Raw genomic sequence first — 21008 nt, forward strand, 5'->3', positions numbered from 1 at the left:
ATATTTATCCAGCTTTGTAATGTTAATACTTTTTGCTGTTTTTTAGATGGGTTGCTCTGGGTTTGTCTGTGTTTTTCTTCTTTCTCCTTTTTAAGTCGTCAATACTACATTGGCAAAAGCTTTCATGTGGCTGTTCTGTGCGCTTTGTGGATAAAATTTCGATTTGCACCTTAATTTACTAGTCGACGGCCAATCTGTGCAAATCCCCAATCTTTCTAAATTGGTAGCAAATGCGTTGCTCTCTGTATGACTCTCCTGTTCTAGGTTATCAAAGTGTCAATTTCAGCAATGGTGATTTCTGTCTTTCCCTCTAAAGTATCTTTTGGCTTCTTTTTGTATGTGGAAGTTGCAAAAAAAATGTCTTGAGTCGTAATTTACGAATGAATCAGTCCATGTCTATCCTAGTTGCCACATAGTCGAAATTGGCCAGTGGGCAGAAATGTAGTCCCAGTTTCAATATTTGTATCTCTTCTGTAGTATATATTTTAATTCTAGTATCTTGAATTAAACAAAAATCTCATGGAAGGTAAAATGCAATAACGTTAGCCGCAATAATTGCACATTATGGCCCCATTGTACCCTGACTTGTCAGCAACCTACAGTTGCTTTGCCTGTAAGACAAAGGTTGTCCCTCCTACTATACTTCAAAATGGTATTGCATGTCACTGAGGAGTTCTGTCACCAACTATAGGACTGAGGCTGAAGGACTAGTTCCTGTTGTGAGATCACAGAACTCATGGGTGACATGCAATAAATATCATTTTCACGTACAGTACAGGGTACAAGTCATAACGTACAATCAGGTATATTATGCATAACTCACCGGACGGTCATACATACAACAGCGCAGCGAGTATCAGTGGTGGGGACGGCTGCTAGACAGGATTTTAACTCGGACCATATATCTCTCGGGCGGGATATGTGGGGTAATGACTCAATGTAAAGTTCCTCGTTATTCAGGGCCCCAGGTAAGCGCCACCAGCCACGCTTTTGTATTAGGCAGAGTTTTGCTCTCCATCCCAGGAGTATACATCTTTTCGCCAGCATGCAGCCAATGTTGACAAATGAACAAAGTCTTTTATTCGGAAAATGTTCCCACAAACCAAATAATGTGCCTAGAGGAGCACGAGGCAGGGCGGCATCAACAATTCTCGATAGGGTTTCTAAAGAGTCCCAAAATGCGTCCAACCACACACAGGACCAAAACACATGCATATGATGTGCCTGAGGGCAGTGACACCTAGTACAACATTGCGCAGCAGTCTGATTGATTTGACCAAGTTTCTAGGGGGGATATCGGGTTCATATTCCCGCCCCATAGGATTGAAATTCCCACATACCCAGTGAGCATTGTGGCCACTGCATCGTAACATTTGGGAGAGTCAACATTTGGGCTGTAGGTATTAACCAAGAGTGTTTCCAACCCCTCCAGGAGACAATCAAGGATGACCTACCGCCCCGGGGGTCTATATATTTCGCACCCCCTCCCCCCAAGTAATTTTCCATAACTCAATTCATAACTGTCCTCCCTCCCCTTCCCTTCCCCTTTGGTGGCTGTGGGGACACAGGCGTCTAAACAGTCATGATAATAGGGAATCTGAGAATGTTCAAGATTCAGATCTTATGTGGGCACCATTGAAGCATGTAGTCACTTTGAAGATCTTGCAGTATATCCCCCCCAGATCACCTGAAATTCATCTCGGGAGCCCTGTATCTTACATGTTAACCACTCTAGTGCAATAAAGTTCCATACTTTCTGGAGCCATTGAAACTGGGTAGGGGGTCCCTCTTTTTCCAGCATTGACAACCGGTTCAGGATCCAACAAGTTGATTTAGAATTTATATATTTCTTTTTAACATTAATTGCACTGATTTGTGTATTAGCGTTAGATACTTCACCTCCTACTCTACTCAAACCAGAGGGGTTCTGTTTTGCCCCATGTGGGAGCTATACCCTGACATTCTCTCCCCCGCATGTATTTCCTCTAGTAGGAGCACTTTCGCCTTGTGTTTGTTTGCATAAGCCATCACTTTCCGGGATTTGGTGTAATTCTCCAACCCCCTGCCATTCCAAAGAATGATCGTTCACCCCATTGGCCAGGTTAATCGAGGCTAAGGGACGCTGGGGCCTCTCAGAGTAAACGCCTGCAAGATTGAACATAGAACCCCCTCGAATGGTGCACTCCGCCGCCAACCTGTTTTGAAAATGACCAGTGCTGATCACCCTAGCTCATTCTTCCCTCCCTCCCTGCCCACCACAACCTGCAGTGTAAACCCCCCCCCTTTCTCCCATCTCCCCAACGCCATACCCCCACCCATACAACTGCCTGGATACAGGGCAGGTAACTTAGCCCCATAGCAGCTGCTTGTTAAAGTTATCTGCCGCCGCCTTGGCCCGTCACACCAAGACATTGGAACATATTCAGATATCAAATTGTTGATATTTTATTTGTATAGCGCCTATACACATGTGTTTCAAAGCGATACCAAGTTAATGTCGGTGGCATATTATACAGGTATATCTTAATACAGGTTCCATGGGCTAATATATCTGTAGGAGACAACTTTTGGTCATTTAAGGCCAGGTCTTCAGTCTGGATGTTGTTCGAAAGCTGTGTTCTCTTCCAGGGCTGGGCTGCGATTGGTATTTGTGCCTCAATGAATTTGACAGCCTCGGCAGAGACAGTGAAGACAAAGTTTACCACGGAATTGAAATGTCAGGCGAGCCGGGAACATCATTGTGTATTGGATAGCACGGCCCTGTAGCGTTTTCTTAACTCCCAAAAACTGGCGACATACCTGTTGCACTGAGAGTGAAATATCTGGAAAGATGCAGATCATTTGCAAGCCCATCCGAAGCTCCTTTTTGTCTCTGGTCAGGTGAAGCATATGGCCGCTGTCGCGATAGCTGATGATTTTGTCGATGGGCCTCAGGAAATCCCCAGGTTTTGGCCTAGGAGCGAGGGCATGGTGAGCCCGCTCCACCGTGAAAAAGGGAGATAAAGGGGGTAGGGGGATTCGAGGGTTCCCCCAACAGGTCTTTGAGGAGTGCATCCACTGCCTGTTCCATGCCACCTAACAGTGCGCCCTGCAGGACCCTGACTATTCTGACGTTATTCCTCTGTGACCTGGATTCGAGATCACATTTACTCTTGACCATTTCATTTTCATATCCTTTACCAGGGTAGCCACCACACCCTGGAGGTCTTGTACTGTGTCTTCCGTTGTTCCAATTCTAGGTAGGCCCCCTCCTTCGCCAGTTGTGAACGCATAGTTGCAACATTTGCTGTGATGTCAGCCAGCTTTTCATGCACTGCAGCAAAGACTTTGGCCATGGCCTCCATCATGTGTGTAAGGACCAGCGGTGCTGCCATCGCAGATGGGGCTTGGTCTGATTGGGAGGATGCCGATGTGAGGGGCTCCCCCTGGGGGGTTGCTTTGAATTTATCCATTGCTCCAATATGTTCTCTCCTGGTCAAGAAGGGCACCCAGCGAAGAGGAGTAAGCGGCAGATCACTCCAGTGAGAGTGGTGGTCCTCCGGTGCGGTCCACCCACAGCTCGTCAAGGGTCCAGGGAGGGTATCTGCCCGCTGGGTTTGTATATCTGCGTGAGGTCACAGCCCCACCATAGTACCCCTTCACAGTCCCAGGGGGCCAGGAACAAAGAATTTGGAAGCGGTCCTTAAAGCCTGGCCAGTGCGCAGAGTTCTAGATGTGCGCCCTGCCAAGAGGTTATTTAAGGGCGGAAACCAGCATGTACTTTGTGTGGCAAAACATCTACCTAAGGGTTCGTTTTGATGCAGAGAAACTTGGTACTCTGACGTATTTTATGCTACATGGGATTTGTAAAGCACGCCTCTGCATCACCTTGTGGCATGCCATATGATTCCTCTGGCACATTCCATGCAGGTATTATATGTTTGCAATTTCAACTTGTTTAACTACACCTTCGTGTTTCTCTTCCCCCAAATGTTAATACACCCACTGACCTTTTTATCTGACTGTTACATTGCTTTAAAAATGGCAAAACTATAACCCACGTTTCCCTCTTTCCAGAGTAAATCATCATGTTTGAAATTAAGAAAATCTGCTGTATTGGTGCTGGCTATGTTGGCGGGCCAACATGTAGTGTCATTGCACAGATGTGTCCAAACATAAAAGTGACTGTTGTGGATGTGAATGAAGCTAGAATCAACGCATGGAACTCGGATACACTTCCTATTTATGAGGTAGGTGGATAGTTTCTCAGAATGATGCACCATGATGATAAGCTCACTTTGCTTTACTGTATTGGCCTCTGCGATTTGCTTCTCGAATTCAATTATGAGTTTTTGAAAGCACATTATGCATCCTCGTGAGACCTTTGGTATGCTCCATTTTTCAATAACTCATGCAATGGATTGTCTGTCGCTCGCCTTGAACCATTGGCATCATCTGTCAATGAGCAATTTTGGGAACATAGGTTTGATGGATTATTTTCATAGGTGCACTTGCATCAGTGCAGTGCTGATCAATAGAAGGTTTTTAATTTATTTGATGTATTCTTGGGAGACACTTGGGCCCAGGTACTTATGCTCCAGTCACAATAAAGACTCTGAAGGTAGTATACAGTGCCTGCCACCTCCAAGAATTCCCTCTTCCTTCCCAAGGCTACTGAGCAGGATTGCACCCTCATTCATAGAGAGCGAGTCACCATGAAGACACAAGGTATCACTGAAACGTTCTGTGGCCAAGGACCACAAGAGAATTACAGGGATAAAGACTTGCTATAACTCACAATCCTTCTCTTAAGTGAGGGACAATCTCCCAAGCTTGTTCTGCTGCAGGTTAACATGGGGAATGTGCACAGGCGAGCTTCTAGAAAACCTAAGCCCGGTCAGGAAACTGCACCATCTTGTAACCACCTGATCCCAAGATGGGGGTGACCTGTTTTAAGCGTTCATCCCCAGAGTATGGGGCCCTGCAGCAAACACATTTGATTGGGAGGAGCCCTACAAGACTAGCCTGGGGCTTTTGAGATCATTAGGCAGCATAGCCGGAAAGAGTCTGTAATGGCTGCACCAACCCGTCATACAGATGGCCTAAAGCTGAGCACCCCTCTCCAGAAAACCACCAACCAGTCTGTTATTGTCTTAGAAAAAGAAGCCTAACTGGCAGCGAGTGAGTAAAGACAGTTTTCTAAGAAGGCAAGTTAGCTTGAAGAGCACGAGGTAAAAGGTTGCAGGAGTGTCAGCGAGAGGAGGAGAGTTGCATCAGGAGTCAGCTGGAGATAGAAAGGAAAGCAGTGACAGGTTGGAAAATGAGAAGGAAAACATCAGGAATAAGAGGAGAAAAAAAGGAGCGAATGTGGCACAACTCGGTCTTGGGTCCTGTACACTGATAATCTAGCTCACTGCCTCTTGAGGGCCCTCATCATTCAAATCCTGGTACAAGCCAGATCATGGGAGAAGAAAGGAGCAAGCCCAATGGGGTCCATAGTTCAAGACCCTATGGCTGAACCTCTGGAGAATAAGCCTGTAGTGAGCACTTTGATACCACTAGACCCTTGGCGGAAGGGTCCAAAAGCATGGAAGCAGACTGATCATTAATCCTACAACGGCAGCGAGGCAAAACCTGCCAACATCCTCGAGCAGAGAAGATGAAACTATGCTTCAGCCCAAGATGTCCCTACAGCAACAGGATTGTTAAAGGGGCATGTTAGGGGACACGTGAATCACCACTTGGACTTTGAGTGAATGTGCAAACCAAATGTACAGGGTGATACCATTTTGCCTCTAGACTTTACCTTGATTAGGGAAATCTGGACTAGGGACAATAGGTCGTATTTTGATTAGGATACCATTGCATTATTTCTCTGTACCCTACAGCATTGTGGCTAAAGACATATCGGTTTACTTCTACTTTCCTCTCTATAGTTCTCTTGGGCTTTCTCCCAACCTTTTGCTGTAGGAAAGGGCAGAACTGACTTTCTGTGTCTCTTCTGTTGTGACAGAGTCCAGTTTATGAGTCGGTGGTGTATGTCTATTTTGGTCCTTCGTTACAGTGCACTCTGTAAGTGACGCATGTAAGAGCTTTGGAATAATCCTGTTGTTGGACTGATGGCCAGTTTATGACTTTTAGGGTCTCGGAGATGCTTGAATTTGCCAGTACAAATGAACATGCAGCCCAGTGTTGGGAACTATTTCTGTTCACTTTGCAGAAGGTCATGCTGTCTGTAAGCGCCAGGGCCCTAGATTGCCTGGATTTCAATGGTTGACAACGGATACCAGGATTTTCTGTTTATATATGTATGTCATAATGGCACTGTTGTCCCTATTTTAAGAAGATAATCCACGTTTAAAGACACAGGAGTTCAAACTGACCCTGTCTCTGCAGGTTCACATTTTTGCAGGCCAGGTCTTGTAGCAAAAAGCCCTATGCATGCTAGCTTTGGCATAAGTGTTACTTGCAGGAATGTGTCTGAGGAAACGGGATCCGTGCAGTTCTCATCCCAGGGAAACCTCATTCCTGTGTGTGGAGGGTTGATGCTCCCTCGCAAACCAGGGTGCCGGTCTTCTTGAAATTCCAACACCCTGAAAAAGCATTTAAGAACATACTGGACTCCCCATCTCTGGTGTCCGTTACTGAATAGCCTCCTTTCATTTTGTAGAAGACACGCATTAATAACCGCATTGAATGTCTGGAAAACTCCAGGCTTGAGTCGGCGATTGAACTTGACTCCTTAGTCAAACCTGAGATGGCAGAGCTGCCTAAAAGAGGCGTATAAAGGGAGTCTTGATCCTGGCGTTGGGGGGGAAACGATGAATCTTGCTGCATGTTTACTGGACACTGGCCAAGAAGTATCTGCGCCATATTGGTGAAGATCGCAAGTGATGGTGTTGTGAGGGCATTGCGCCTGGCTTGGTGCATAAATCCCCCTCCTGGCAACACCCCCCCCCCCCCACCCCCAAAAGAATGCTGGTGGTTAGCCATAATAGAGCACATTGGTAGGGATTTCGGGATGTTTCCTCCATTTTGTTTCATGCTTTTCTGAATCTGGGTAACCTCCATTATCTTGGATTACATGGGCTAATGTGAGTAGAAAGATATTGCTGAGGTTTTGGAAATCATGAATATGCCCCAGCACTGGTCTATCAGATTCGACATTTTGTAAACCGATCAAACTTATTGGAACGGAGTAGAACTTTGAGAAGAAATGCAGCCGTTTCCTGGAATTCTACATTTAACTCTGTCGTCCTGGATGGTGAGAAGAAAACTCATCAGCAAGTTTGCTTTAGACTCGTCTGCAATTCACTTATTGGACTCTTGATATGCTATGATAGTTTATTTATATAGCGCCTATACACAATGTGCTTCAAATGAAGTTACAAGTGCTGCCTTTTGTTTTTCGGACATGTAATGTCTTTCCTTTCCTACCTATAGTTTCCTTAGGTTCTAATATTCAGCAAAGTATACGATTTAGCTTAAATTTTAAGACTGAATATACGAATCGCTTGTTTTCGGAATAGGCTAGGCACATTTGCCCACAAGATCGATACCCATTGGGGTCTTGTTATTTTTAACTAAGCTCCCCGAGGGGAAAATTACACTTGCACCAATAAGCATAGGTGATGCAGAGTAGGTGAACGTGCCAAGCCCCTGTAACACAAGCCAACAAAGCACTTTAGGAATAGGCAGTCGTGAGACTTGCTGCCAAGTAGTGCAACAGTGAACGGCCGTCTGGAATCGAATCTGTGTTCATCACTGCTGCATAGAGCTCAGTCAGAGTTGGTGGGTGCCAACGTGGCAATGCCTTGGGGCTGAGCAATACTGTTTTACTTTCCGGATCTAGGTGTGGCACCAATCTTCATTAGACCAAGTCATTGTAATTAAATGATTCTGGTAACAGCTTGCATTACTCATGCTTGGCAAAGATGCTGTGATAAGATTGTTAGTTTGCAAGTAAGGCCTTTCTGCTCTATTCCAGTTGTCTTAAAATAATTATTTCAACAATATGTCGGATCCCTATTTATGCTTGGACCCTTTGTGAAATGAATATAGCATAACCTATTTTAACTCCCGCTATACAGTAACTGCTATAAAATCTAGAACAGCATGACTTGTGTTTTTTTAAAAAAAATTTTTGTAACTTGAGCGCTGACGCCCAGGGCTAGCTCTAGCTTATCGGTGGCTCAAAGCCGTTACCACCAAAGGCCGCTCAGAGCTGAGGTGGTCAACGCTATTGATAACCCGGCCCATGACCTAGGTTTCTAATGGTGTTAACCCAAAAATCTGAACCACACGTGCCTGGGGTGTTTTGTTTTTCTCTTCTTCCCCATTCTATAAAAAAAGGGCAAAGCAAGATGGCCACGCAGGAAAGAAATGTACATTGTCCCTGATCTATTTCCAGCGCGCAGTGCAGGCGGAAGGGACACAGTGCTTGAGTGGGAAAAAGCGGTGGGTAGGTATTTGTGGGGCAATGGGGATGGCTCGGGGAGGCGGGTGGAAGGCAGGAGTGAGAGTTAGGGCATGGAGGAACCTTGAGTGGGAATGGGCTAAGGGGGGGGGGGGAAACAGGGCGGAACTGGAGAGTGGTGCTGGAGGGAGGACTGAAATGCTGGCTTTTACCAGCTATTCACACCCACGTTCTAAGCCTCCTGATTGGCCGGGTCTGATATTTCTTTCAAAGATCCCAGTCTTGGTAATCTGCCTTAACTTGATAATCAATTGTCCATGGGGGACGCCTATTGTAACTATCGCATCACTCTTTTCACCTGTCCCCAGTCTTAATCGAAGAGCAGACTTACTTTCTCAAGCACACCATGAACCTCCTCCAACACCTAACAAGACAATAAAGGTCTAGAAGGACACAGCGTTTACCTTTACTCTTCTGGGATCTGTAAGCTCCCCACCCCCCCATACTTGATCTACATTTTATTCTGCTTGAAAATATGATTTTGCGTTCACATTTTTCACTTTGTCAGTTTGCAGGTAATTGCACGTTGCTAAATGTTGGTCACTCCAGCAAGGTGGATGACCTTTATTTTGGGACTGTAACTTCTCAAGTTGCATTTAGCCATTAACCGTGTACCTGCCAACCTGCTGATGGGGGAAGAAGCTATTGGTCGGCATTGCGTAATTTGGCTGACTCTAGTAATGGTGTTTTCTTTTTATTGTAGATTGAGTCTTGTCTGACCAGGTTTAGTAGGACGTCCCCCACTACCCCCCCCCCCCCCGCCCCAAAAAGATTATGCTTGAGCTCAAGGTGAGAGCTGTGCAGACTGATAGAAAAACATAACTATTGCAGACTGGGGGAACCCTTAGAAGTACAGAGGTCTTGTCATGCCTCTAACAGATGCACGCAGTATCTTCCCCTCTCTGCGGTTGATGGTTCTTTTACTGAGTGGAGCAAGAATAGAGTTGGTCAAGTAGGGGGAACCCTCATTTAAGGTTTGAAAAGGAAAAAACGGTGTTTCCTTTTTTTTTCTCTTTAGGTTTCTTTGGAAGGAGATTCCTTAAGCCTTTTGGACGGTCTGGGTGCTAATGCAAGATTTGAGCATAGGTTCATGCCCTATGGTAATGGTAGCAGTTTTGGACAAAAAGCAGATGATCTGATGTACCATGTTGTCCTTGTGACGCCATGGTTAAGACAGGTGAAGGTCCCAGTTAGAGAGTTTGGAGTGGTTTGAACCCAAAGGAAGATTCTATACTCCAATCTCAAAGCTCTTATGTGCATTAGTGAGGACTATGCCACTCTGAACACTTCCCTGTTAAGTAAGATTTTCATAGCAATGATAAATCTTCCTCACATACGTCGACTCCAGAACTTTTTGATTTTAATGGTTGATTTATTTTTCCATATACCGCTGTGAGTGGAAACCTTTTTCCACACTCGCAGAACCTTTTACTTTTTTTATTTTATTGGGTGTCATTTTTAAGACTCTCTATAGTGTCTTTTAAAATGTATCATCTTTGACAACTTTTTGGCAATAAGTGCCTATTGTTGCTGGGTTCACATAGGGGCTCCCCTTTTAACTTTATCTGGCCGACCTTGTAAGAACTACAGTTCCCAAGGGCAGAAAGGATCTTTGGATCCCTTTTACATTTTTTTAGGTGAGACTAGCACCACCCTCCTTATGTGAAGTGATGGGGAGATGCCGAGTATCCCCTTTCTCATTTTAAATGTAACATTTATGTTACTAGGACAAACTTGCCTTTAGTGGCTGGTGGGAGTGAACCTATTTTATCAATGCGCTGCAACTTTACCGCGGGCTGTCGTCTTTATTGCCATTTTCACATTTCCAGTACTTTCTTGTCCCTTCCCCCGCCCAGGCTCCAGAGTGCCTGTGAAGGCTGGAAGCAAGGGAGGAGTCCAAAACTCTGCAGTCCTTTGACTTCCAGCCTGAGTGTGAGAATCCAGTTATAACTGGGAGGCTGGCTGTCATGAAAGGATTGCCAACCACACAAGTTTGAATGTTGCAAGGCTGTTTGGCTGGGTTCTTGCATAAAAGTTTGATCCTGGAAGCTGAAGAGGTAGTCTACCACTGGAACCAAAACCCGAAGAGGAAGATGAAGAATGTGTGGCTGAAACGATTTGCAGTGACCAGAGAGCCTGCTGTGTAACTAGAGTTTGCTTTTACCCTTCCTTCTAATCGACCTGGGAACTCAAACGATGAAGTCCAATCCAGAGCCTGGTGAGACCCACATCGTGCTGCGGCCTTGAGGGGCTGCAATACCCTGGGACCTCGAGCCATTGTGCAATGCACAGTCTTCCGAATCTCGCTGAAACTTCGTGGGCATCCTGCTGGATATCCAGAGGCACCATTCCAGTCCGAAGTCAGAGTGCTGGACTTTGCAAACTGAGAATCTGACCAGCAATAGTTTTTGAGTGCTCCTGAAAAAGGCACCAAATCCACAGAGCTGCATCCAGCCACGAGGAAAATCTTGCCTAGAACCTGCCCCGTGATCCTTACTGCAAAAGTCCTTCCAATGTCCTGTCTTCTTGATGAAGGAATTCAACAACTGGTTTTTGGCTGCAGATCCTGAAGTCCTCCTGCTGCAAAATCTTCTGTGCTAGCTTGGGCATTTACCTATATTAAGTCTTAGTTCTGGTGTTTTTTCTGTGATTGGGAGTCCTCTCGTCCAGTGCACCCAGGACCCTGCTGGAACCCTCCTAGGGGGTCTTCCCTGAGGCCCCTGGACCCTCAACTAACTCTAAAGTAAGTTCTTGTTACAACAGTCTTCTTAGGAACTCTGACTTTTGCTACTTAAGAACCTATCCTGACACTGCCTGTCGGACACTAGAACCTAGTGACCCCACTTCTGCCACTGAGAACACTCCTTCTCCAAGAATAAGGGAAAGACTTCTAAGGATTGGGCCTTTTGCCTAGAAAAGAGAATAAGCGTTTAAAAGTTACTTACTTGCAAAATAAGTTGGTTGGTAACTCAAACTCTGAGAGTGTACAGTTACAAAAGTTAATTACCTTTAGAAATGTTCAGCCATTCTGAAAAGTATATGTAAGATCTTTCTTTCCTTAAACTGATTTGCTTTTCTAATAGAAAGTATATGTAAGGTTATTATAATCACCTGTAAATTGGCTGTGCCTCTTTCCCAAAGGTAATGATGTTGGCTTAACTATTTCTTTCAGGGAATAGGTGTATAAGTTTCCCAACTGGGCCTTACTTCCCCTGACTTGCTGTTAGCCTGTCCAGAATAAGTCTGCATTAGGTTTTACCTACCTATAATAACTCAGTCATTTATAAAGTGTAACACTGGGTTTTGCTTTCCCTGGTCTGTTTTAGACGGACACAAAAAACAGTGAGATTTAGAACTGCTTTTAGGTTGCTGATAGCTCCTTTAAAATGTGTATAGGTTTAACTTAACTTGAGGTAGCTGTTTGCCATTCTAAAATAAGGTACAAGGGTTATTGCTTATCTGTGTTTCACTGATACCAAAGAAACTGTTATTGAATATTACTCCCCTAGAATAACTGTTATCCCAAATCAAGAGTTTTAGGTTTATACTGTTCCAGGAATAAGTATGTGTTACGCTCACCTGGTATCCACGGGGACGCCCTTATGCCCTAGTTGCCGGATTCACCCCTGGACGTTCCCAATTCTGGACGATGCCTTCTATGGCGGTCGGGCCTGAGAACGCATGAGGACTGGACTTAACAACAGATTTCGTTTCCTCCCACCAGCCCCCGGACTCGACCTGATGGCCCACTCCTCACCTTGTTATGATGTCTGGCGTGCTCTCCGTCCTGCCTTCTGTGCAGGGGCGCGTAGTTTTCTGCAGGTTGAAGTGACCAAGTTAACTTCACTGGTGCTAACCCATTCAAGTGTCTTTAAGGAGGTAAGTCTGGTTATAGCAGTCGTTAAATGTCCTTGCTTTCCTTTCTTGATATTAATGTATTTTCTTTATTTGTTTTCCTCTTAGGTGCACAGAGGTTTGGTGGGTGTGCTACTTGGATCAGGCTCCTGCCAGGATGATGGACGCAGGAGCGTATGAATGGTAGGTTAAGCGCAAAGTGCGGCGCAGTAATGTCTTTTCTTGCTAACCTGTATTTATTCCTTTTCAGGTCGCAATGGTCTTTCTGGGCGTGTGAAGATTTCCGTAGCGGAACCAGTCAAATGCCCAGCCAGGTGAGGATTTTGTGATTACTGCTGTGAATGCCGTGAGTAACCTGTTTAACGTTGTCCTTCATTCTCTCTCCCTCCAGGTGCTTCATTCCGGTGTGTGCGTGGTGTCCTGATGATGCTGCTGCCAACTGGATGGAAGACCGTGAGGAACAGGAATCGACGGATGGAAAGTTGCAGGTAAGCAGAGACTGCTAATGTTGTTTTGTCTCCTCTGCAGGTCTGCTATTCAAGGATCGCCGGGTGCTGGTCTCTGAACACGATGAGGCACGCTGCTGGCTGCAGAATAACGCAAAGCACGTTCTGTTGCTGGGGTGTGGTTTATATAGCCCTCTGTAAAGTAGTCCAGGCTACAACACCCTAAAACACTGCACCGCACAGTCTGGTTCTTAGGAACTAGACTGTGGGTGCCTCCATGTTGGCTGCAGGCCTTCACAGAAAAAGTAGTCCCTTTAAGATAAAGTCCCAATCTGAACATGAGCCTGGCGCCCAAGGCGCCAGGACTGACTCCAGGAGAGTCTATGATGATAATGCACGGCTCTTGGGGCCCCGCGTGAACCCCGAGTCCTAACCCTACCTGGCATGTGACCATGCCGGTGGGGTTTTGGGTCATGGGTCGTGACAGCATGCCACTATTCTGAAAAGTATAATGTCCACTTGAATTACTAAGTGATTTCTTGCTGAGCGTCATGGTACCACTGATCGGGTCTAATACCCTGGTATTCCTGAAAGTAGTCTAAAAATTGTGTTTTACTTCCCTAGATCTACTGTTGGGTGTTACAAATTTGGTTATATGCTTTGGTCTGTGCACCTTCAAGCATGGTGTTGTGTTTTTAGAATTGTGGTTATATATAATGTGATAGTACTTATTTCCCCCAAGATTTATCTGGGCCTTTTTGTATTTAAATAAACCATTTATTTTTACACTACATAGTGTGTCGGTGTTTCTTTGGACCATATGTATAATACAATTTCTTTGTACTGATTCTACAGCCCTCTCTCCCTCCTAAGATACGCCTGGCTGCTCTGTCTACGCTACCATGAACTCAGGTGGTAGAGCCTTATACCAAGAGTGGATGGAGTTTTGTAGTGGCGTGAATGGTTTTAATAAGCCCTTAGTTGGACTTCAGAAAAACTGTCTTAACATTCCCTATAGACTATTAACCTGGTATCTACCACTTGGGGTCTGTAGGTGTCATTTATGATGTACACTGCCACACACTCCTACACGTTGGACATGTTGGAGGCTCTGGCTGAGTTCTCCATGCCTAGGAAGGGGGGGGGGGCGGAGGGAGGAGGTGTGTGTGTGTGTGTGTGTGTGTCTGTCTGTCTGTCTGACGAGTAGCGAGTCGGAACAGGGGGGGTCAGATTATATTTTTAACATCTTTTTAAAAAATAATAAGATGGACAAACCGTGGCAGTTACGGCTAGAAAATAAATAGTTGTCACTTTGCACATCTGATTTGTTTGTATTCTGTTTTATCGTTGTATGGGAAATCCATGAATGAATTGCCATTCCAGCAAATGGAGGCCTTTTTTATGCACCAGGTGGTATATTTTCATGGTAACCAGTGTTTATATGGGCTGAGCGAACAGAAGAGCCCACAATCTGAGCCTTCAAAGGCTATCCGTTTCCCTTGTGCTTGGTGTGGGGGGTGGGGAAGCTGGCAATTCCCCAATGATTTAATGGGATGATTTCAAACTGAAGCTTCTTCGTTCAATTGATTATGCCATAATATCCCACTTTGGGAGAGACCAAGTTGGAAGAGGTTCAAATGCAGCAACCAAATATTTTTTTCTTTTTTTGTCATAAAACTTGAAACAAACATGCTGTCTGTGTTAAAGATTGCTGGCTTTGCGAATATGAATACCCCCTCCCCCCAACATTACTTGCAGTGGTATGTTACATTCTTCCTATTAGCACACTCATCCATATATTAATGTGTTATGGGGTGCTTGCCTGTTGCTAACTCGTTGCATTGGTCATCAATGTGGTCTGGTGTCGAGGGGAACAGTAAAGTGATCTCAGCTAGTCACCCCATCCTGATGGGTTCTTGCTATGAGGTATTGTGTATGGTCCCCATATGTCTTTGGTCTGTGAGCTTGTCAACTGCCCAAATTCTATCACCATTTCATTGCAATACATGATATCAGCCCGCCATTATTCTACTCTGGGGGACTGAGTACCTCCCCACGCTAGAGCGATCAGTCTTTTAGCTAGTAGTAGTAATAGGCTAGCCAGCTTCCTAGTGTGCTTAGGGATATGTCTAGTGTACCGAGTATTGCTATTAGTGGAGATTTCTCCAGGCCCTCCCCCACTATTTCGCTCAGTGTCTCAAAAACCTGTGACCAAAATATTCAGGCGCCCTCATGCCATAAGTAAAATGTCTGCAGGTGATGTGGCGCATCGTGGACCGCTATCAGAATTCTCGGGGAAGAACCTATGTAACAATGCTGGGGTGTAGTAACATTGATGTAGGTATTTAAAGTGGATGAACTTGTATCTGGCATTAAGAGCCACCCTCCTCTTTTTTCCACACCAGTAACCCCACGTCTCCTTGGTCAGTGCTTGCCCTAGTGATCGTTCCCGTTTTGCCTGTGATGTGTCGTCTGTCTCACTCCTCGCTTCCATGCATTTGTTATATAGTGTGGACACCACCTTGCTGCCTTCGGCTCACAAGAGCATATGGGCCAGTATGGGGACTGATTCAGATTCTGCTGGAAACCTGCGGAAAATTCGTACCAAGGAGTTCCTCAGACGGAAATGCATAAACACATCTAGCGGAGTGAATTCCCCTCTACGGTTTATCCCCTCCATAAATAGGAATTAGCCTTTCGGGAACAGTTCCCTGAATCTGGCTATGTTCAGGCACCCCAGGAGGTCAACGTGGCCCTTCTTGCAGGACAGGGGCATCCCCGGTATGTGTATGACTGGGAGATGCGGGGAGTAGATGACTTTCCCTTTTGCTTTATGTTCGATGCAAGCCCAAGATTTGCAGTTCATTTCAGTCATATTTATTGACCTCGGAGATCTGTCAGTAGATGTCAGTATAATTGCGCTTGGCAAATATGGGGCAGCCAGTGCCCTTTCCACATCGATGTGCCATCTGTCAGTCTGCCCCCCCAACCAGTACAACCGGAATCCTGCTTGTGCTGCCTCGTAGTAGACCACAACATCGGGAAGTGCCAGACCCCCTTTCTCCAAGGGGGCTGTCATTTTCCCCCAGGACACTCGTGCCCGTTTTCCTTCCCAAATAAACTGACCTATCTCAGAGTGTATCTCCCGGGGGAGTGGGGGGTGTCCTTGCCCCTGAGCTATCCTCCCGAGGTTTGCTCTAGTACTCTGCGGTAGTGCTGCTTGTATAATTCTTCTGTGTGTGTTAAAATATATATATTCCTAACTTATCAGCAAACCGTGTGGTACCCACTGTGAGTGGGAACAATACCTTTTTTTTTATTTATTTTTTTTTTTTAATGTATTTTTAACCCACAGTATTCCCAAAGGTCACCACATCTGACATGACAGGTTATTCTCCGGATCCTTGATATATAGCACCATGTCGTCAGCGTAGAGAGGAATGACCACCCTTTGACTATATAGTTGTATGCTTCTGTGTATGTGTGGGTCCCTAATCCCCCTCTGCCAGTGGTTCGATTGCCAGTGCACACAATAATGGTGAGAGTGGGTACCCCTGTCGTATGCCTCTCCTCAAAGGTTTATCTGTAGTTAAGAGGCTGTTTACTCCGATTTTTGCACTGAGTAGAGTGTAAAGTAATTGAACCATGATGATAAATCCCTCACCGAGTCCCATTCTGCGGAGGACCGTGAACAGGAAGGCCCATTCCAGAGAGTCGAAACCTTTTGTGGCATCCAGGAGTGCTGGCACTACAGGTTTGTCCTGCTGTACAGTCGACATCAGCCCAAACATTTTGCAAAGCTCATAGGAGGTGGATCTTCAGGGAACGAAGCAGGATTGGTCCGCCTTGACGCATTTGTTCATCAATGGAGCCAGCCTGGATGCCGGGATCGTTGCCAGTGTTATCCATGTTTATTAAGGATATTGGGTGGTATGATGAACAGTCATCCGGCTCTTTGTCTGGTTTTAAGAGAATTGACGAGGGGGGTCCTGGGAGTGTCTCTGCCAGACATTAGTCCTGGTTACGAGAGACTTACCCAGAGTCTTTAGCTCACTATCTTTCACACAGAAGAAATATCCCAAACATGGCAGTCTTTGTCCTGTCCTGGGGCAGTCCAGCACCGAAATGCTAGGCAATTCTCCTCTGAACAAGAGTACCAACCGCATCCCCAGACAGGTGTTTCGGTCTGGTTGGACCTCATCAGTAGGGAGGAGCTGTGCCTCTCTAAGAATAGCAAGCAAGGGGTCCACGTCTGGATTCCCCTAGTAATTTAGGGTGAGACTCAGTTACTGAAATATGCAAATTGACAAGGGGGTCCTGGGAGTCTCTCTGCCAGACATTAGTCCTGGTTACGAGAGACTTACCCAGAGTGTTTAGCTCACTATCTTTCACAGAGAAGAAATATCCCAAACATATCAGTCTTTGTCCTGCCCTGGGTAAGTCCCTCGTAACCAGGACTAATGTCTGGCAGAGGGACTCCCAGGACCCCCACAGGACCCCCCCTTGTCAATTTGCATAATTAAGTAACTTTGGGTCTCTGTCCTGGTCGGGAACCATCACCATTGAAATCCCCTGCCCAGATAATCTCCCTGGGGGTAGGGGGGCTGCTTCTAGTTGTCTAGTGATCCACTCCAGTGTTACGGAGTCCTGGTTTGACCCATAGATATTGATCAGGGTGCACACCCGGCCCTGTGTTGTCCCTCGTACCATTAATGCCCGCCCTTCTTGATCTTTGCTCTGGGATATTAATCAAAACCCCACCGTATTCCGCAGCATTATATATACACCCCTCGGGAGTACGTAGAGTAAGAAGGGAAAAATAGCGATGACAGCCCCATCTCTGCCCGAACCCTGCCTCCTTACCATGGATTAGGTGAGTCTCTTGGAGAATGCTATACCCACATGGTGCCGCTGCATGTATAAAACAACTTTGCAGCATTTGGCCAGGCAATTCAGGCCTCTGACATTCCATGTCATGCATTTTAATGAGTCCGCCATTGTGTGTCAGTAAGTCTTTGGACATCTCGACCATTCTCAATTTGTGACAAGTAGCAACAGTCCCACTTTAGGACCAATATGGATTTGTAGCTCACCAACCACTGCAAGTTTCCAATGTCCTAACTAATTCCCAACTCCCCCCTCCCCCCCCCTCCCCCCACACCCTTCCACAACAAACATATGCTTTCGCATGTTGGGCGCTGGAAGAGCCAGCCACCCTAGCAGCCCCTATTAGCTGTATGTGCCTGTCTGCCAACTCTCGGGCTGGTTGCTTGTCCTCATGTATCTGTTGTATCATGTATGTGTCTGCTGTATCGTGCCCTACCGTGGGTCTCCGCCGCGGCCGTTGTTTTCCCCACGTCGTGGTGACGTGCACCACGACCTGTTAGCTTGTTCCGGGGTGTGGAAGAACTGTGTTTGGCCGTTCTGTTCTACTCTTAGTTTAGCTGGGAACATCATTGCATACTTGATTTCCCGTGCGAGTTGTTTCTTGACTTCGACTAAGGTTTTACTCGATGCTTGCACCTTATCTGAGGTCTGGGAAGAGTCGGATTGTTGCGTCCTGATGTCACTGAACCCAATTCTTTTGCTCTGCATCGTCTTGCTTCCAAGGCGAGTGCGTTGCCCTTAAGCTATCCTCCCGAGACAAAACTTTCAGTTTAAAACTGTTTTGCCACGCACGTCTGCAGAGTACCTTATGACATTTGACGCCAACTAAAATGTGAAGAACGTTTTGTTTGCTGTGTTGCAAAAGTGCCTAAACTAACAGGGTGAATGAAACGGGGGCAAATGGCACGTTCTTGCAGCTTGGACCTCGTGTAATGATTCTAAAATAGGAATCTCGAGTTTTGTATTCAAGTCTCCTGTGAGTTCTGCGAGCGGTGCATTGTCCTGGCCAAATTAATCTGTTGCCGCCAAACGCTTGAGACAGCTAATGTCGGCATTCGGTTTTTTTTTCTACTCCCGAGTTGACGCTTTGCCTTCATGTTAACGCCGCCCTCATCCTACTCTGGCACTGGTTCGTGCTCTGCAGATGACAGTCCACGGTAGACCAAGCCAGTCCATATTGATAAACTCTGGCAACAAGCGACACAACTTAATTTATATGTTTGCAAAGTGGTTTCTTGCTAGGATGTCGGGACGTTTTAGTTCCTTCCATGCTGAACGTGTCCGGGCGCCTCCTGGTCATCCTTCTGCCTTTTTGCTAGTCCGCTAAAATGATTGGTAAAGCTGTTTGGAAGAATACCGAGTTAGGGTCCTGGTGATGATCAGTGGCGTGTCCAAGGAGTGTTCCGGGGTGGCACGCGCTGCCCCTGGAATCTAAATTGGGCATCCCCTTATCCTTATATATGTTCATTATGTGTGTGTGCGCGCGCTCGTACTTCATGCCGCCCCTGCATTAGCCAGTGCCCCACTTGGGCCACCCCAGTCGAGAGTCAGGACACGCCACTGGTGAAGATACCGGGGGTCGTTGTTTACGAAACGAGATTGGAAAATGAGGTGTCATTTGTGGAAAAGTTGATGCGTTTCTGTTTCTTGAACGCCATACTACAGTTCTATTTTTAAAAAATAACATTTTCGCTGAACAATTTTTCCAGCAGTGCCGTTAACGGGAGTGTCTGTACTGTTTGCCCTTTGCTAAGTCTTGTATGGTTTATTCCTATTTAGGAACTTTGAAGTTGCAGTGAATTTGCATTTTCTGATCATTCTAAGCAAAGCCGACATTGTAACGGCTGTAAATCGTATTTAAATACAGATGTGTTAGACAGAATATTTGGGTGTTGACTTGGGGAAGACAGGACTCTGCTTGTTATTTTTTGCGGTACTTGGGCATTCCTCTTACACAGGACTCCAGGGAAGTAATTCCCATTTCTGGTAGGGATTTTATTTGGGGTTCTTAACAAACATACTTTTGTGATCCATGCTTCATTGATTTTAGTAATTCGGAATATTGAAAGATGCATTTTTTTACATGTTAAATTCTGGTCGGATCAGGTAGTATTTATAGCGCTTTCGTTTGGCGCTGTGCTGCTGGTACCACTGATCCATAAGTATCGGTTTACTCCATGAAGGAACCTAGGATGGCAATTCTTCACTCTGAGGGTGAGTATTATGCATTCATCTCGCCCAAAGATCGCCTGAAACGTATCACTGCTCCCTTGTACATAGATGGAACCCAGCAAGTAGACATTGTTTGTACAGCTAATCCATTTCTCCGCTCGCACACCGCACCATCGCAAATTAGCAGAAGGCACAGGCTTGATCCACACACCCGACACTCACACATAACACAAACACTATTGCACAACACCTCTGCCATAGGAATGAAGCTACTTTTAACACAAATTCGAACTGTAGCTTCCCACATAACTCTCTCTCTCCATACAATCCTACCCCTTCAGTTCCTAGTATACCTCTGCTGCGCCCATACACACTCCATTCAGACATGGGTGACTAGCAGGGTCTTGGCCACCCTCACTTAAATTGAATGCCTGAAATGCACACACAATAGCACCTCCCAAATGATAGAATGAATGAATGAATGAATGTTTTTGGTTCGATTAGTGTTTGCCTATATTTCGAGAATAAAAGTGAGTGGTACAACGCTGTCTGTAGGGCTGCTTCTCTGTATCCTAAAATGTCTGGCTAAAAGGTGAACAATCGTTCTGTGGTGGGAAGGTGTTCTAGGATAACATTGAGAAATGGCATCTTGCCTTCTGTAGCTTGCAATGCATGAGGCCATACGTAGATAGTCAGATAGCACAGAGAGTAGAGCTCTCTCTTTGACTTATGTGCAAAGCCCGCTGATGCAGGTTCGAATCCCGGCAGAGCCAAACTCAGCCTTTCATCCTTCTGAGGTCGATAAATGAGCACCACACACCGTGGGTAATAATAAGCAGTGCTAGATACCGTAGGTTTGTAGCGCTATATAAATACAAAATTATAATAATACATGTAGTTCAATTAAACTTAAAACGTCTGTATTTAAAATAACTGGCACTGTATACTTTGTAGTTCTCTCTGCCATTTCCTCTTCCCAGTTTACTACTTTTGGACTTGTGCATGCAAGGACGCTTCTAGCTTCCTAGACACAGACTGCATCAGGGTGCTTGGTATTGGCACGGGCCCTTCCAAAGCAAATTTAAATTGGTGACTCCTGTGGTTTCTAATCAACTAACAATCTCCTCCTTGCATCTCTGTGCAAAAAATCGGATTAATCTTTCCTCATCTAGCTCCGTGTCACTTGCTCTCAT

The 21008-nt window shown here is 45.7% G+C and overlaps 1 protein-coding gene across 2 annotated transcripts in view; it reads left to right on the forward strand.

The window, feature by feature from the left end:
• The window catches only part of UGDH (UDP-glucose 6-dehydrogenase), a 138976-nt gene that overhangs the window by 39388 nt on the left and 78580 nt on the right, over nt 1-21008 (forward strand). For both annotated transcript variants that reach the window (XM_069631779.1, XM_069631780.1), the window contains exon 2: nt 4057-4229. In XM_069631779.1, coding sequence (XP_069487880.1) covers nt 4068-4229 — 162 coding nt within the window. In that variant the 5' untranslated portion in view covers nt 4057-4067. The remainder of the gene's footprint in view (nt 1-4056; nt 4230-21008) is intronic.

Source organism: Ambystoma mexicanum, chromosome 6q (genome assembly GCF_040938575.1).
Source record: "Ambystoma mexicanum isolate Mex_15411 chromosome 6q, UKY_AmexF1_1, whole genome shotgun sequence".
Classification (NCBI taxonomy): Eukaryota; Metazoa; Chordata; class Amphibia; order Caudata; family Ambystomatidae; genus Ambystoma; species Ambystoma mexicanum.